Raw genomic sequence first — 19,057 nt, 5'->3', positions numbered from 1 at the left:
GATAATCATCCTCGTCATCACTAGACTCCCTCAATACATACTGACTATGCTGCTCTTGTAGAGTAACCCACCCCCCCACCCACCCCCAAGTCACCAGCACCGGAGCCTTCACCTATCGTGATCCACACTGCCCTCCACTCGAGGAGGAGCAGCCACGCTGGCAAAGTCTGCATCGAGAGTTGCAGCATCAAACCGGCTGGTGACAGAAGGATGGAAGGAGGAGTGGATGGATAGACAGATGGATATAGCGAGCCAGCATGTGATGTGTGTCATACTCGCACTCTCCTCAGCACACGCGTGCACACACGGAAACGTCAGCCACAGACAGTCAGATATTGGAACTGAGGTTTTTCTCTTGTTTCTTTTTATTGAATGTCACACGGAAAGGGTTTTCTTGCATATCTCTCTCTCTCTCTCTCTCTCTCTCTCTCTCTCTCTCTCTCTCTCTCCTTCTCCCTGTCTGTCTCTCTCTCAGTCACTCTCTCCTGCCTCCCCCTCCGCTCTCCCTGTCAACTCTCAGCTCATCTTCTTGCTTACATGGACTGTAATGCACTTTTGTTTTCTGAATGTGTTAGCACTTCCTCTACTTCCTCCTGTTCTCCGAGTCTTGCCTTAACTCGCCTCCCTTCCCTCCCCATCTGGAAAAGATCTGTCTCACTAATAGGAGGCCTGGTAAATTAGCCCCTCTATCCTTCCTCTCTATCGCTCCTGTCTCCTCCCTTCTTCTCTCATCTCTCTCTCCGAGCTTGCACTGCCCAATAGAGCGCACTCATGCACTCCCACAGATACACACATAAAAAAAATGCGCGCAAGTACAGATTTTCCCCATTTGTGTGTCTGTCTGTTTGTCTCCAGGTTGGGTACTGGCTAATAGGGCGTAGTAGGTAATGGCAGCCGTAGCCTATTATCTCTGCTCTGCTGTCTAATAGCCACTGGCTTTAAGCATCTGCTATGTAGCTGCTCTAACTCCCCCAATGGACACTTAGCAACTTAGCGCATACACTGATAGGCACACACACATATACACATGTACAACCCACCCCCACAGATGCACAGCAGAAATAATATACACACCGCCAAAAGTAATTTGTGCATATGTGAGTGTGTCTGTGCACGTGTGCAAAAGTACTGTGTGTGTGTATGTGTTATCACATCTACCACACAATGCCCTGACATTCGGTATGCTCTCTTTTCCTTGGGGCACACTGCCTTCCTTTAATTAGTAAAGGAAATAGATTTACTTATCTGATCTTTGACACACTGGCCGCATGCACCAAACACACACACACACACACACACACACACACACACACATATGTGCCGGCATGCGCTCAACCACACAGCACATCGACACCTATCCATCACCAGTGTGGTGGAATGCCAGAACGGGAAGCAAACACATTGTGTGTTCAGGCATGTGTGTGTGTGTGTGTGTGTGTGTGTGTGTGTGTGTGTATGAGTGTGTATGTGCAAGGGAGAAATGAATCTGCTCCCATCTGTAGACTGACCATTGATTTGCCATGGTAACAGTGGATGGTGACTGTCGTGTGAACAAAAGCGATGAGAACAAGTGGCTGGATTGGAGAAGGAAGGAAGGAGGAGAAGGGGGAGATGGGGAATAGAGGAGACCAGTGCTGGTATTAAACTGGAGGAAATGGACTCGCATGGGGACAAACTCAGCAGAGGCTGGAAGAGAGAGGATTAAAGCGCCAGCCTGTTGCTGGTTTAACTAAATGTAGCAACAAGATTTTTATGTGTGTATTTCAGAAAGCGAGAGCGTTTGCACAATAGTGTTGTGGGAGTGTTTTTGGTATGAAAAGGCTTACACAGACCTGAGTAAGGCTTATATATAATGAATGAATCCCCCTTCAGCTACCGTTTTTCTTTCCTCTGCAGAATTAGTGATTTGTCTAACCCCCCTCTTTTCCCCACAAACAATCTCTGCAAAACCCCTTCACCACTTCCCGGCTTTCCCCCCAGAATCCACCCTGCACCCATCCGACATGCCCCCTGGAAGCTTGTGTCATTGTATAAACTTATTCTGTGGTATTAAGTAAACACAATGCCTCGGCTGTCAACAACCCACTTAAGAAACAATGGGCTAATGTAATTTTAACCAAAATTGGTATAAACCAATGTTTTAGTATTCAGCAGTTCCTGCGGCTCTTCTCTAAAAGCAGAAAGACTAACACACTGTGAATTGTCTAATTAATCTTCTGGCTTGTGGCAGTCCTACACCAGCCAGATCCTTTTGTTTTGCAGTGGCACTGGACAAGTGCCCTGACCCTAACCCCGACTGGCTATCCTGTTCTCATACCTGCGGCACTCGGCCTGCTTAACATGGTCCAGCAATCAACGCTGAGGTAGTCAGCTGAGATGGGCTGACTCACTGCTTGCTGCCATTTTTACACCAGGCCTAAGGTTTCCAAAGTCCAATAGAGTCACCATCAGTGGGTTGAGAGAGACAGAGAGAGAGTAAGAGAGAGAGTGAGAGAGAGAGAGTGGGATTTTTTTCTTTCACCCAAAGGCACTTCAGCTATAAATATCAAACTGGCAATTCTTTGATTTGCCAATGAAGGCTGCCAGAGGAGGGAGGAGGATGCAGGGTCTTGCTCAGCTCTTGAGCTGTTTTAAATTCATTCACCGATAGGGGAAGAGAAAAACCGAGGGAGGAATAGGGTTAGCTGTGTCATTAATTTTCCATGTAGGGGGATGAAATAACATTAACATCTCTTTCTCTCTGCAGCTCTATAAGTCAAACAGTTATTATTACTCAAACTGCAGCAGCACACACATGTGCACACACACACCATATATAGACTCAAATCCTATTGTCTTTCTGCCACACAGATGCTTGTGTGTGTATGTGTGTATGTGTGAATGTCACAGCCTGGACACATACTTCAGTTTTAATAAAGCAGAGGCCTTTCAGCACTCTGGCGGATCCTGCTGTAATCTCTCCTAAACAGGTGTTGTGATTAGCCTCTGCCGTGAGCAGCATTCTGACACTTGGATAGGCAGGGCCAACCATGCACACAACCATCGGCTACCACTCAGGAGACAGATTTAACCGTCGGTGCTTGGCAAGTGCACTTCTGCCACCCAATACAATGTGCTTTGTTGAAGTTCTGCTTGAAATTACATTTTTCTTTCCTCAGCCAAATAATTATGTAATTTCTTTACAGTATTCTATCTGATACTTTGCACGCTGATGCAGCACCATACTGTATGTGATGGAGTCAGCACTGCAGAGTGTCACTCTTGATTTATGGAGGACAGTTGATGGATCATTTCTAGGAACGTGCAGAATGTTTTTAAAAGCAGCTTAAAAGCATGTGTACTTGTGTACAGCGTATTTATTAACAAATTACAATATCAAATTAATATATTAACATGAGCAGTTATTTGATCATGAAGTTTACATTTTGATTAATCTGCAGAATACAGAACTACTCAGCTTGCTTTGCAGTCCCAATTAGGAATAATACTCCTCCTTGGAACATCTGCATTAGAAAGTTTTGCTAATTAAATCAAAATGGTGTTTGTGCTTCACAGTCTCAACCTAAAAATTAGGCTGTTTCAGTTGCATATTTTTACTTCCTATGTGTCCGACAACAGTTTTCTCAACATTAATTATTGTATATTCACCATTTTACCCTTTTCATCAAATCAAAACTTTATCAAAACTTGGCCTACAAGATAAACAAATACACGTTTATGTCCACGTTTTACTACAATAGACCAATTCGATGAAATTAAGAAAGAAATTACCTAAACTTCAGGGCTGCTTTTACTTAACTTTTCAGTAATACTCACTAATTATTAGATGGATAGATGGATAGATGGATGGATAGACAGATATGTTGATATTGTCTGGGGAAGAGATATCTTACATGGTTCAATCACTGCAGCTACATCTCTGGCACATTACAAGGAGTGTGACACCGGATTAATAAATCACTAATCTCCTGCTAATCTCATCATGCATTAGTAACTAATCATTTATTTTTGATACACCAAAAATCTCAACAAAACTCGACTGACACGTTGACAGCAAAGAAATATATTACATGGGTATGATGGATGACTGTACATTCTTCAAGGCAGCAGTATGTCTGCAAGCTGTTTTTAATGGCTTTTTGAAAACAAATGTGAGTTTATGACTTCCCTGAGATAATTAAGGCAAACCTGCGGTAGAACAGAGTGTATTAGTTTCTGACTGGGTGGGTTCCGAGTTTCCGTGGCCATTAATGACAATCGGGCAAAACTAAAATTACACTGGTATTACACTTAAATGTTTTGCACAAAAAAATGCTCAAGGCAGCACATCCCAGAGATAAATTAAGTGTCTCGATGAGAGGTGAAGTACCTCTCTAGGGAAGCAAAAAAAGACCATAAGGATCTGAATCGTATGAGCAACTGAATTAATTTAACGATGCTGAAATGCTGAGATTTTAATAGCAATGCATTTGTAGCATTTCATTTTCCAGATATTTCACTATATACAATTGGTAATTTTCAAGTTCAAGTTCAACCAGGAGAGACAAGGGAATGAAGTAAAGATAATTATTTATTATAACATATGTGATGATTAAGTATTGACAGAGAGTCTTTGGCACTCTACAGGGAGATTTTTGTGATCGTGGGGCGTCTTCCCTGAGCAGCGGCAAGATAAATACCCCCCATAGAGTCCAGACGCTGGTGGTCGTGGCTGATGAGTCTGTAGAGGCAGATAGGCTGAAGAAACAATGAAGCTGATGAATCTGCAAAGACTGGGCGGTGATGGGGAGGTAGAGGGGCCTGCGTTACAGCAGCATGAATGAACTGATGGTAGAGAGAGAGAATCATATTTACAGCAGCAAGATGATAGGCTTATAATGCAGGTGTGTCGCTGTGCTACTGGATAGATGAGACCAGCTGATGAGAACAATTAACGTCACGATTGACAGCCCCAGATAATGACAGCAAGGAAATTATGCGTGACAGGAGTGAATACCGGATGGAGCTTCATTTGTGCAGTTTCAACAGCTAGTTTTTTTTTTAAGTATTTGCACAAGATTCACAAGTTTAGACAGAAACATGTCCAGCATTAAAAAAATATATATTGAAGTTTCTCAGATTTAATTGGTTATTTCGTTGTTGTCAGATCCAAAACTTTCAGTTAAGCCACACATTAAAATTCAAGATGAAAAAGTCACAATATTTGGGCTACCAAGAACAAGCAATAAAGCCTGAAAGGAACTGTGTTCTGTAAGTTATGTTTTGTCATATAATCCAAGAAAGAGAAGTGAATGAAAACCTGCACAACTACATTTTATATCTGAGTTTAGTGACAGTTTCAATGCACAACAAACCAAATGAATAAAGATAGATGGTTTTCAAATAACTTATGTCTGTTCTACAAGTTTAGTGATATTTATTTTATTTTTTTTAAACACAGTTTCACAGTTTGGTGTTTAGTTACTTATTTTTCAGCTTTACTTTTTTCTGTAGAGAAGTAGCTCACCTCTGATCTAGACACTTAATTTGTGTCTGGTCTTGAGCATTTTCTGTGGTGCAAAATGTTTAAGTTAGTTTAGTTTAAGTTAACTTACTTTTTTCCCATTGTCATTAATGGCCATGAAAAATTTGCCTAAAACTAATACACACTGTAATCCAACCAACTTAGTTGGTGTAAGTTACAGAAACATTCCTAATTAAGTACTTTTTACTTGGTATTTTGTTTTTTCAGTTCAGTTAATGCCACTTAAAACTACTAAAACTACTTGATCAAGGATGTTTTTTTAACTTACAAAAATTAGTTGCTTTTACTTAAAATTTTTGATGTAATCAGTTTCAACAATTCTTTGAGTTATATGAAGACCTGGATAACTCAGTGGTAAAATTAACATGTGACTATTTAAACGTTTATGTGGGAAAAAGACAGTGTTATTCCGGAGTAGGAAAATATGTTTTCAAGCGCCAGGAGACATCCTGTATTCCAGTCCCATATTACATTCTGAGGTTATGCCGTAATGCTGAGCGCTTTGTCAGTGCGTGGCCGCGCTGCCGTCCATTACATGCTTGTCTGAGTTAGTGGTGGGACCTAATGCTTCACTCATCTGAGCTAGGTTATGCTAGCTTGGAGGCTCTGCACTGTGTTAAATGCTGTTCTGTGTTTGTCTGGGGAGTGTGAAGCTGTTAAATACTACAGTAGACTTAAGCATTGGGACTTACCTCTTGTTAAATACTAAAGTAGTCTTTGTTAGCATTGGGAGCCAGTGCTTGCAAGCTAAATACTATAGTTCTCTGTCAGTCCTCGGTTAGTGGTTGTGGGCTTTGGGACCTGTCTCTGTGTTCTAAAACTGAAGAGCTTTCAGTGCTTAAGGGGCCGCTGCTTGTTAGCTATTGAGGGACCTTCCTTTACATTCTGTTAGTGTCAAGAGAATTTTTTATGCTATGTCTGTGCTGAAGAGGTTGGTTGTGCTGCCCCTGTTCACAGCTTTCAGCAGTGTTCAAAGAACGATGTTTGATGTTACATGTTTCACTATTATGCTCATAAAACTCTCATGTGTAGGTTTTCTAAAGTCGTTCAGACACCAAGAAATCAATATGTATGTGTAGATTTCTTTTTGAAAAGAAAGTTGTCATTATACTGTCGGTATCTCAAAGGCTTTTGTAACATAAACAGCTCTCTCTGAAAGGATATTCTATGGATATTCTGTTACTTTCTGACGCTGGTCAAGTGACAACAGCTTCCTTTTCCAGGCTACCCGAGGTGTTTGTTTGTAAGTGGCTTTCCCGAGCTAATTCTTTGTTAGCGGATGGATTTAGAGCGGTGTTTGTTAGCACTAGGGTTTGCAGAACATCTGCTGAGCATTTACACAGAATTAGACTGCAACGGAAAATGTGTCCTGTGTACCAGTGTACAATAGCGTTTTAGTGCAGTTTTAATGTTTCACAGGCCCTTGTTTATTGTGCCCACTCTTAATCCTTCTAAAATACTGACCTGCAGTGTTTAATTAATCCTAATTACACTGACAAGGACCAGCATTGCCAGGTAGAATTTAGCTTATTAAAATATCTAGGTGACCTTCCTTTGCCTGGTTTGTATGATTTGTTTTTAACTCTAAAGACATAGGCAGCCAGCACCACATATGCACTCATCTTTTTTTAAGGACATGCATAAATGATAACATCAAATGTTTTACTAGTATTGTCGTATTGTACTGTAAATTGTGCTGAAATTCTCTGTCAGTGGTATATTGTGTGGCAGTGGTTTGAATGAACACCCTTTTTGTACAACATACAGGCCTTTTTCACAACATTTTGACTGCTGTGAAAGCAAAGGTGTGATTACGAATGTTAGGGCATCAATATTTTAATTACAGTACAGCCGTGGTGGTAAAAGGCTTATTAGCCTAAAAATAAGATTACTAGACCACCCATCTGTTTGCAACACCTGGTTTTAGTGGTTAAGATAAGACTTGTTAAGAAATGGGAAAAAGGGTACCATATTTAACATCTTTTAGTTGTAAAGTAAATGAGGGTAGTTTTACCAGAATTAACATAATTACATGATCTTTTGGTCTTTTAAATTCCACATTTTTTGGGAGACTATGAAAAGAATAATTAAAAATCGCTGACTGTTTTTTAATTCTCAAATTACATTCATTCTGCCTTGTAAGTATCTTAATAGAACATTGCAAACCGCCTAAAAAGCTGCCAGTTCTTCCTCGTCATTTTTTCCATGAACAAAATTCTCTGTCTAATTATTCAGCTTTCTCAAATATCATCCCAAAATGCCCCACGAAGGTATTCACTTGGATTCCTGCATGCTGAATGAGACTGCCATGACCTAAAGTTTAAGTAGGTTTTTATTATTTTATGTTGATCATGATGGAAGCAAATTCACATTACTTTCATTTGGATGGGACATATCTATTAATTAGTAAGGCGGTAACCTTGTTCTCAAAGGTTGGAAATACCTACTGATATCATTTGTATACCAAAATTAGTTTTTGCCGTTTTCTCAGCAACCGGGAGTTGGAAAAGATCCTGTCTCCACTGTGCAGCCAGTGAATTCTAATGTTCAATTCACCAGAATAATGTTGGCATGTATTTAATCTTTCTACAGGCTATAATTCTGAGAAACTGCCTTTATGCTGTAGTACATTGACTTCTTTTATGACCCCTGAAGCTGCAGCGAGCTTCACTTTGTTGACACAGGACTTATTTTGCCACGCTAGTTTGTTTGCACTTTTGTGGATACTAAAGTGGGATGGTACTTAACAGCATCTGGGGCCGTACTTTGTCAGGCCAACTTAATGTAGCTGCGCCATCCTAACTGACCTACTGCATTAAATATTCATATTGCACATTGCTGGCCTCATCGTCATCATCCTCCTTACGCCCATCTATTTCTCATTATTCTGCATACTAGCTCCATCCTCTCCTTCTGTTCTGCCCCATGTCATGTACTCTTCTTTTAGCCTTTCAACTATTGTTCCCCAGCTTTTGGCTGCTCATTTTTCTGTTCATCCACCTCCTGTACTTGTAGGACTCAGCAGCCCATATGACTGCCTCTCCCAACGATTTCTAGAAATGTGTCAGTTCGTCCCTCATTAGCCTGGATCTGTACAGCTCTCACCACACCTTCATATTTTCTTAATTTGATTGCTGTAAACAAAAATGAAGTTTGACATGAAATAGCATGTGTCTATGTGTGTGTGTGTGTGAGGGGGAGAGAGAAAAAGTGAGATACTGTCTTGGTTTTGGTGGTGTATTATTTATTGGTGTGCTGGCTCACGAGTAAAGATATATTTTGAGGGACCTTTGTGCATGTACAGATGTGTGTGTGCTGTGTACATGCATGTGGGTGGATGTGAAACTGTACATGAAGTTCACTGTATTTGTATAATTGATGCATGATGTCATTGGTAAATCTCTAGGTATGTGGGTTATAATGTGGAAATACATTTGTGCGGTGTGTGTGTGTGTGTGCGTGTGTTTGTGCATTATTCATATGTAAGCTTCTTGGAGGACTTGTGTGATTTGATGAGAAGATGCAGGTCTGTGTCAACGTCTCTTTTTATCCTTTATAATTCAGCAACCACCAGCTACTATATCTTCCCCTTTCACCCCTCAGTCCTCTAAAAAGACGTTCACCTCATTTATTCTAAATTCTCCACTTACCCTCCATCCTCGTCTCCCCTCTGCTCCCCAGATTGTGAAGGTATTTGAGAGGAAGAGTGTTGGTTTGACCACGATGACAGGTGTTAATATTAAACACGTTAAAAGCGTGTTATGAACATGTATCACATGTAGCCCCAGTGTCTTCAGTAAAGGGCCACTGTGTATGTGTGTGCTCATATGATTAAGTGTGAATTATAAAATTAAGGATTAGGCATTCCAGTCTTTATGAGAAGGGTTTGTTGGTTTACTTGGTTAAAAACAAGTTCAGAATCTATTTATTGTTTTCCATCAGCAAGAGTTTGTGTTGTTTTATTGAGCAGCTTTTAGTGGCTTATGTTTGTATTTTGAATTGTGGCATTTTTGACTTTTTAACACGTCTTTTGTTCTTTCTGTGTTCTCCTCAGTGGGCAGTCTTAGATGAAGGTAACACAGCGTGTGTATTCGTATTAAAGCTGTAAATCATTGTTTTCACTATTGATTCATGAATCAATTTTTGTATTAATTAATGTATAATGCAAAAAATATCCCACAATAAGTCCCCAGAGCTCAGGGTGACATTTAACAAAAACTTCTTTTGTCGAATTAAAAAAAAACCTCAAGGCTATGGCAGCAAAAAAGAGAAACAAATCATGAGAACCAGCAAATATTTGGCATTTTTGCTTGATAAATGGCCCAAAGGGATAATTCTGGTTTATCATATTATAGCACTGTACAGGTTTTAAACAAACATTCAGGTTAGCCAAACTTATTTTGAAGAGAAAACTAAATTATGACTCAAACTGTCAGTTACAGTTTACAGACCGACTTCGTGGTTCAACTTTGACATTTGTCAGTTATCAATATACAATAGTTGGATAAGCCTGTCTATGGAAGCCCAGTATTCATGTTGTTTTGAATTATCACCAGGCAATGCTGTGGGTTTCATGCTGTGCTGCCATTAATCTAGTGGGCCCCCTGATGACACCCATCTTTATCCATGACCTAAAGTGTATTTAAGATGCCTTTAAATCCTATTGTCACCCAGGCAAAGAGCAGATAATCTGTGGCATGACCCGGTCTTATATCTACATTGTACTGTGAGGCTAACCTACATTGGCTTGACAGGCAGTTTCATCTGAATGCCACAGCCCGCACAGTTGTCCAACTATCATCCCTGCTCCTCTACTGTAGCTCCACGAGTCTTACAAACAGTTACTAGTTATATCAGAAAACCTTTCCTCACCATTCTCTGAAACCTTGAAATTGCCCTTGAATCCTCACCCAAGCAAAGCGCAGATACTCTGTGACTATGGCTGCACGATATGGTAAAAAAAAAAAAATCACATTGTGAATATTTTGACAGATATTACGAGTGCGCTATGATTCACTATTAGGGAGAAACAATTTCCATTTTCACTGAAAAAATATTGAAATCATGATGAGATGACATTTGTTAGAGTCTGTACCAAACAAACATGTTTTCTAGATAACAAGAATTGCAGGCTGGGGCATCTCTGCAGCACTACTTCATTAAAATGTTTTGTCACGCATTTTACTTTTATCAAAATACTGTTTCTGTGATTTGCATATTGCACCATTGTGATTTTAATAATATTTGGATTAATTGTGCATCCCTATCTGCGACTTGGCTGGCCTTGCACATTGTATCTGACTTGATAAGTCACAGCAACAGCCTGCTCAGTCGTCCAGCCTCCGTCACTGTATTCATGTGCACTCACTCTGTGGTTTATAATCTGGCTAAACTGTTGTTTATTACCTGTCTCATCGTCTGACTACTCAGATGATCTCATTTGACTTTGTTACAATGTGGTGATGTGCCTGTTTTCTTCAGTCTCAACAATTACTTTGAAGAGTGCAATTTAATGATAACCAGTTATGATTAAAACTACAAAAAATATGACCCACATTATAGATGTTTTATTGACTCATACATTGGTAAATCGAATGATTGTTTGCTGCACTGATTTGTAGTCAGTTGTCAGTGGTGCACTTGTACTGTATGTGCGAGGGTGTGAGTGGGTGTTTGTGCGTGTGAGTATCTGTGCTTGTGTGTTGGTGTTATCTGGGCAAAACTGAGGATGCGCCTGTTGCCACACAGAGGGAGATTTTTCTTTTCTTTTTTTGTGCTCTTGCTAAACCTGAGAAAACTATAAAGCCACACACACCCACAGTCAGGTCACACACACACACACACACACACACACACACACACACACACACACACACTCAAAGAGAGAGAGAGAGAGGGAGAGTGAGAGAGAGAGAGAGAGTGAGAGAGATGGAAACAGTAAGATAGATCTTTTTGAAGTACAATTTCATCCTCTCTCCTTCCTATTTTTTTTGTAGCCGTGGAGGGAGGGGAGTTAAATCTCTGCGGGGCCTGCTTTATGTGTATGATGGCCAGAGCTAAGAGGTTTTTGTTAAACTAAAGGGCAAAACGACAAGAGACACAATATAGGTTTACATGCACACACACACACACACAAACACACACACACACATATATATATATATATATATATATATATATATACACACACACGCAAGGTGAACATGAAGGTGGTGCTGATGGGGGCAGAGACACAGGAGATGACTTCTGATTCTCCGTGTGTGTTCATGGGGGCTTTGATGTTTAATGTGTCACGTTCTTTGATGCCCTCTGTGGAAGAGGTGGAAGAGCATTTATGTGTACTTGTGGTCTGTATGTGTGTGTGTGTGTGTGTGTGTGTGTGTGCGGGTGTGTGTAACAGAGGGACCTTGTAAGGAGGTTTGTGTCTCTCTTAGTTTTCCTCCCAAGACGCTCTCTCCTTTTCCACCTCTTTCTGCAGCAGCTATCTCAATCTCACTCACAAGACGCAAGCATTTGTCTGCTTCTTATTCTTCCCCCCTCAGCCTTTTCTTTTTCTCCCAATCTACTCCTCCTCTCTCTCGCTCTTCTCCTCTCTGGTGGATGGGCTGTGTTGCTGTCTATTTGTTGTGTCCCCAGGGGGAAACTCAGCTTTCACTTTATGCAAACATACATTCTGCAATCATTAGCAACTTATTTCACACTCACTTTAGGTTTCAGTCTGTTTAATAGCTGCTTTGGTTTTGGTAATGCTTACTGCTACTCTCACAGTGACCCTCTGTTCCCAATACTGAGACTAAATGATTTAACTGTACATGGCATTTTGAATTAATGCTGTACAATTTGGAGACACAGTTTACAGAGGGCATCCTCTGACTTCAAATGAGACTTTAAAACCACACCATATCTTTTGCAGGTAGTGTACCGCAGAAATATAATGTTATTGGCATTAATGAGTCAGATATTTTTTTCTGTTACATTTGAACCATTTGAGCCTGTTCATTAATACAGCACCATACTTAATGAGCGTCGGTATATGACTCAATTAGCTTTCAGGACAATGCACGGCTGTTGTTATATTGGCTTCTGAGGGTTGAAGTGAGTCAAACCTGTGAGTTATGGGGCAGTTATCTCCGACCATTAGGCGCCCCCCTGTTGCCAGCACTCACTCTCTTGCAGTGTGGTCTCATTTGTCGACTGAATCTCGCTGTCTCAGTATCTCTGCCTCTTCCTCTCTTTCACATTTTCCCTCTCTCCTCGTTCGTTTCTCTAACACTCTCTTATCTCCGTCACTCTCCGGGTCTGACTCACTGATTGCAAAATTGAAAATGGTTTTAATTCTAGCAGGGTTTTGAGTCTGATTTGAACTCGTTCATTCCAGCTCTTGTTTCTTTTTTTTTTCTTTGTTGCAATTAATTCAGTTCCTCAGACAAATCTGCTGACTGTCTCTGCTGCTGGCCTATGTGTCGTTGCAGGATGAGAAGTCCACGTTCTTCCAGTTCGGCGCGGCTCTGCAGCAGGAGGCTCTGCTCATGCTTTCCATCATGGAAGAGTATGACTGGCATGTTTTTTCTATCGTCACTTCCAAGTTCCCCGGGTACCAGGACTTCATCAGCACACTGAAGATAACTGTGGATCACAGGTAATAAATACACTCCCTCACATTTACACACACACACACACACACACACACACACACACACACACACACACACACACACACACACACACACACACACACACACTGTTTTCATCCTTAACCTTTATTTACGACAGCTGACAAGATTAAGTACCTTGTATTATTTAATGGTGTATTGTTACAGCTTTGTGCGCTGGGACCTGCAGAGTGTGGTGACTCTAGATGCTATAGATGGCGACCCAAACTCTAAATCACACATTGCGCTCAAGAGGATCCAGAGTCCTGTTATACTGCTGTACTGCTCCAAGGATGAGGCTTTGTGAGTGTTTGCGTCTTCAATTTTCTTTAGTTGTTTCTGTCTCTCTGTCATACACAGCCAGATTTCTGTAGTGAATCTTTATTAACTCTGACTCTACTCCTCGACAGGTATATACTCGAGGAAGCTCGGTCCTTGGGCCTGATAGGAGCCGGTTACATTTGGATTGTGTCCAGTCTCACCACTGGGAACCCAGACTTTACCCCAGAGGTAGTGAGGCCCCATATGTCGTAACAGGTGGCCACTTTTGAGTGGTTTGAAAGCAGTGTTTTTGATTCCAGGTTTTTGCAGGTTATTTACTACAGCTCATATATCTCCTTTATTCCTTATATGAGTAGCAACAAATATGCTTATTTGCTTCCTTGGTGAGAGTTAGAGTTGATATCAGTCTGGGAAATATGAAGCTACGCACATAGCTACAGGTTGTTAAGCATGTAGAAAAAGAACCAAACAGCTATCCTGGCCCAGTCTGAAGTGTGTAAAAATTACAATTTGTCATTTTACACTGGATTATGTGCTGGACTATTTGCCACTTAACCAGCATAGATTCCTGGTAATTGCTGCTTCCCTCCAAATATAATCCAGCAACCACCTGTTTTTTTTTACACTTTTTGTTCAGATTAAACTAATGAGATTATAAATATGATGGGCCTGAGCTAAACAAGCTGTTTCCCCATGTTTCCATGTCTTTGTGCTAAGCTATGAGCTATAAGACTGCTGGCCTCATATTTCACAGACAGATACGAGTGGTCTTAATCTTCACCTCTAACCAGAAAGCAAATAAACATATTTGCCAAAATGTCGCCCTTAAGCCATGACCTTAAGCATAAACATCATGTCATATTTTTAGTACATAATTTGAGTTTACTGCTTTGTTTACAATGTTCTCTACCTAAAAACATTTGCTCAGCCCCTCAATAGGATGTTTGACAGCATTACATACACATTCACTCTCAAAATGTAGGACAGCAAGGCAGCTTTTTTCCAAGTATCATATAAATATGTATAAGTAATTCGAAGTATAATCAGCTCAAATGTTTCCCTCACATTAAGAATGGAAACATATCCAGTGTTTGCCTACCTTTTCTGAAAAGTGTCTCAAATGTTTATTCTCCTCCTTTCCTTGTCCATCATCCTGCTCGACTCAAAGTTCCTATTTGTGTCGGTTTTATGGCTCTGTTTTCTTTCTTAGCGAAAGATCTGATTCTGCAGTTAGTGCCAAATTAAAATGTAAAAAGAAAGTATTGTAAGGTAGACTGACAGACTAGTGGGCTGGCGTTTTTTTGATGTTTGCTCAGTCTGGTTTAGAGAGATAAACTCTGCTGAGCTATTTAGTTTCCCAATTGTTTTATTTTGACAGTTTTAAGGCGCAGGCAATACCTGAGTGAGTGAATGAATTCAGTTTGTGGACATACAGCCTGCTCAGACTATTTAATAGTGAGATATGAATTATTTCAGGGAGACACATGGAACCAATAAATCATCTGGTTGACACCTTTGAAAGATACATATGGATGTGTCAAATTGAAGTCAAATTGAATTTTACAAACCATATGTGCCACTACTCAGATCTCCTCTCCTTTCCTCTCAGATGTTTCCCCTGGGTATGATCTCCGTGTCCTATGATGACTGGGAGTACCCGCTGGATTCGCGGGTGCGGGATGGGGTGGGCATCATTTCCTTTGCAGCCACCTCCATGCTGCGAGAGAAGGGGGAGCTGCCAGAAGCCCAGAGCAGCTGCTACAGCACACCGTCAGACAGGAGCCCAGGGAAGCTCCCACCTAGTGCCCTGCGCAGGTGTGTGTGTGTGTGTGTGTGTGTGTCTGTGTATGTCTGTGTGTGTGTGAGTGTGTGGAGATCAAGGTCTAGGGACTTGCATAACTCTGTTTGTCTTTGTAGCTGAGGATTGAGCAGTCTTACATAACTCGTTTTAATGTACTAATGAGAAGGGTAGAAGCGAGAGAGGAAGCAGAGATGACAGCACTGTAAAACACTGTGATGTCTAATGACATTTAACACTATTAGCTCTTGTGTACATGGTTGCTCGGTGCATGAGCTCATTCTGCTGCCTCAGTCGAGAGACAATAAGTTGAACTTCATGCAGACCTCCATGTTGTTGCTGCCCTGTGTTACCCAGAGCCTAGTATACGTATGTATTTATGTGTATTTCTGTGTGTGCACCTTGCTTCACATGAGTGAATTCACTGTCATTAAGTCAGGATTAAAGCAGCTTTTACTAGCTTTGTTCTCTCTCTCCTTGTTCTTGTTATGTGGCTCTGTGGGTGGCACATATGTATTAGTAGGTGTATCTGTACATGCACATACCAGTATGTGTGTGTGCATGTACTCTTCTCTGAAGTTTCTGTGATGGGGAAACAGTAAAATCCTTCAAAGAAGAAGCGGGGGACAAATGGGCACACACATGCCAGCACAGCCTTCATACTGAACATCCTCAATTGTAACTGCACAGATACAGAATCTGTTAATCATATTGCTTCTGTTTGCCAGGTTTTTGTGGTGTGATTTTGTGACTACATCTTGGAAATGAGGCATGCAGTGGCTAAAATATGATTATTAATTCAGAAATATGTATAAAACTGGCTGAAAACATGAAGGTTAGGTTGCTAGGCTCTGCACATCTATGGTGACTTATGAGTTGCCTCATTAGAATGAGAGCACACAGTGTGATTTTCACCATTATGGCTTTATTGTCCCATTTTTCTTTCTTATTAGCCCATTACAGTATATATCAAAGCATATACAATACCGCCATTGTTGGCAGGTTGATCCAATATAACTCAGACCTCAATAAGAGCTCAAACCTTTTGCGGAACAATATTTTTTCTATCTGTCAGAGGTACCTCATTTGTCTTACTAACTTATTAGATAGAATTTACATATTTGTCAAAACAACTGCAGCCAATTTTTGTGATAATAAACTGACAGGTTGGATTTCACTACCCTGATTTGGAAGTGGTGAGGCTGTGATCAGATTTCTGCATACATTAGTCTAGATACAATCTTGCCGCAGTGTGGATATAAACAACGTGAGGTGGAGAGGAATAGGACAACATAATCTGCCACTTAAAAGACACTATCAACCCGGTCGGATCCCCTGTCATTCTTGCCTGACAGGCATTAATGTCTGAGACTGTGGTTCAGCGTATTTGGTCCCCACAATTGTACGGGTTTTTATTGAGGTTTGTCCTTGTTGTAATTTCAAAAGGTTATTCTATTTGATGGAACCACTGTACCATGCAAACCCCTAAGCTGTCACTTTTTTCTGAAAAGATGCTCCTTGCCATAATACAGAATTTGAGAAGAGCCTCCCTTCCTTCTTTATTCATACTTTTAGAAAGTGCTCACACAATGGCCGAGTACTTAAATAATAAAAAAGTGTTCCACACATAGTAGTAAAGGGACCCACATTTCAAAGATGGCATTTACAATGGCAGGTATTTTTTATATTTCTGGGAAGCAGCAGGTGCTGTTGTTGCTGCTATTAACACTTCCCATTGAATTTTTTTATTAATGCAAATAATTTTGCATAAAGTAATTTAAAAATCATTGAAATGTAATGCAGCTGTGCATTTTGTTTTGTTCACATCACACGGGATCACAAAATGACATGAATATACATGTGTATATGAATATATATGAATATAAACATGAATATACAATGTATAATCTGCCTGTTTTACATGCCTCAAAACACCCGAGCCTCATCCTTTTAGATTGAAATCTTTTTCCCAAAAATGGTAACAAACTCGAAATAGGAGGAGACAGCAGTTTCCCAGAATAGACTGCAACAGTGTTTCCGCTATATGTATTCAGCTGTGGCAATACACTGTGACAAGGGCATCACCTGCTGCACCATGAACATTTTTCAAACACGAAAATATATATTTGCCTTGAAATGTCACTAATAGCTAAAAGCAATGTAATCCATAATGACAAATGCGGGTTCAATTATATAGCAGGGAAGTGTCTCTTATGTGTATCTCTGTAGGTTTACATGTAATTATTTGTGTTTGCTGAGAGACTCTATACCCACGGCGGAGCTGTTTGGTATTTTCGCAGAGCCCGCATGCGAGGGAGACAGGGACCTTTTATTTACTCTTTACTCAGGATGAGTGGAGCCGGCTTTGAAAGAGCACAGGCCTGTTTCCAAGTCTTTGTAAAAAACAGTTGATTAATGTACCTCTCACTAATCCACTGTCCAACAATATTTATGTGTGACGACTTTAATACCTCTCCTGCAGATGAGACAACATAAAATCCCACCTGTTTGAGTTGGAGTGTAATTATCATAGTTTTCACCTGCAGGGCGCATGCTAAGCAGCAATCAAACCATTCCCTTTATGCATCTTGACTTTCTGTCGCAATATTTGAGTTTATGCATGAATGTTTCATGGCCCTGTGCCCTGTCCTGCTCACACAAAAAAAACAGGACTGTGTTTTAGCTTCCTTTTTAACTCCTCGTTGTAAAATAATGAGGCTGGGAATCTCTGCATACCTAAAGCATCTTTTGAATGCATCAATTAAATGACTTGTATAAGACTTACCAGTAAAGAAAATAATTTAAAAATGTCTGTAAATCAGATGTATAGCTGGAAGTTGTTGGCTTTTTGTCATATTCTATTTCAGTCAGATGATATTTAAGTCATATAGCATCATCCAACCAAAATGAATCACACTATTTCTAATAAAAACAGAACACAAGGCATCGAAGAAAAACTCTTGTCTGTTTTGGGCAGCTGCTGTCCCTCTTGTGATTTGGTCTTCTTAGTAAACTTCCTTAGACAGCCCTCCTGTTCCCCACTGGGAATTCATGCTATTATCTCAGTCCTTACTCTCAGAACATCCTCGCCTTCTGAAAATTGTTTTTACTGGAGTGAGTGTATTCTTAATCCCATATCAGTGTGTGCGATACTGGTTCATTTACTCCTCTCTACTGCTTCACTTTAGCGAGTGTGTAAGTGTTTCAGCAAAGCGATCTGTTTGCGTATGTAAGATAACTGTAGTGAGTAAGAGAGTGAGGGCAGCCTTATTGCACCAGTGGCTTGTCTTTCAGGCGTATATCTGTGGAGAAATCAATGCAGAATGTTGATGGGAGAGATATGTGGCCTCTGACTCTTCCACCTCCTACACACAAATAGCTGCACACACATACACACACACACACACACACACACTTAGGCATGCATGCACACACAGTGGGTGAAGGCAGCATTGATTTGAAGAGGATACTCTTGCAGTGATTACAGAGTGCTTAACTTGTTATTTTAAATGTATCTGCTCTTGTGCACACATACTCACAAACACTCAAACAGATGCAACAAACAAATGCAAATAACAACTTCCTACTCTCTCTTTTTTTCCCCATGTGTTTCAGACACATGATGCATGTATGGAACGATGGGCGAGACTTATCCTTTACTCCAGATGGTTACCAGGCCAACCCCAAATTGGTTGTCATCGTCCTGAATAGTGAGAGGAAGTGGGAGAAGGTAAGAAATGAAGATAGTTGTTTTTATAAAGGAGCACTGAAATTAAAAAGTCTAAACACTTTAATTAAGAT

The 19,057-nt window shown here is 40.5% G+C and overlaps 1 protein-coding gene across 1 annotated transcript in view; it reads left to right on the top strand.

Annotated features, from left to right (window-relative positions):
* grin2ab (glutamate receptor, ionotropic, N-methyl D-aspartate 2A, b) overlaps positions 1–19,057 on the top strand; it is a 90,329-nt gene that overhangs the window by 48,212 nt on the left and 23,060 nt on the right. Inside the window, exons 5-9 of the mRNA XM_051386567.1 lie at positions 12,997–13,163; positions 13,345–13,479; positions 13,587–13,686; positions 15,068–15,273; positions 18,872–18,986. Coding sequence (XP_051242527.1) covers positions 12,997–13,163; positions 13,345–13,479; positions 13,587–13,686; positions 15,068–15,273; positions 18,872–18,986 — 723 coding nt within the window. The remainder of the gene's footprint in view (positions 1–12,996; positions 13,164–13,344; positions 13,480–13,586; positions 13,687–15,067; positions 15,274–18,871; positions 18,987–19,057) is intronic.

The sequence above is a fragment of the Dicentrarchus labrax genome, unplaced genomic scaffold, assembly GCF_905237075.1.
Source record: "Dicentrarchus labrax unplaced genomic scaffold, dlabrax2021, whole genome shotgun sequence".
Taxonomy (NCBI): domain Eukaryota; kingdom Metazoa; phylum Chordata; class Actinopteri; family Moronidae; genus Dicentrarchus; species Dicentrarchus labrax.
The sequence above is the reverse complement of the archived record's forward strand: the minus strand, read 5'-3'. Positions and strand labels throughout refer to the sequence as shown.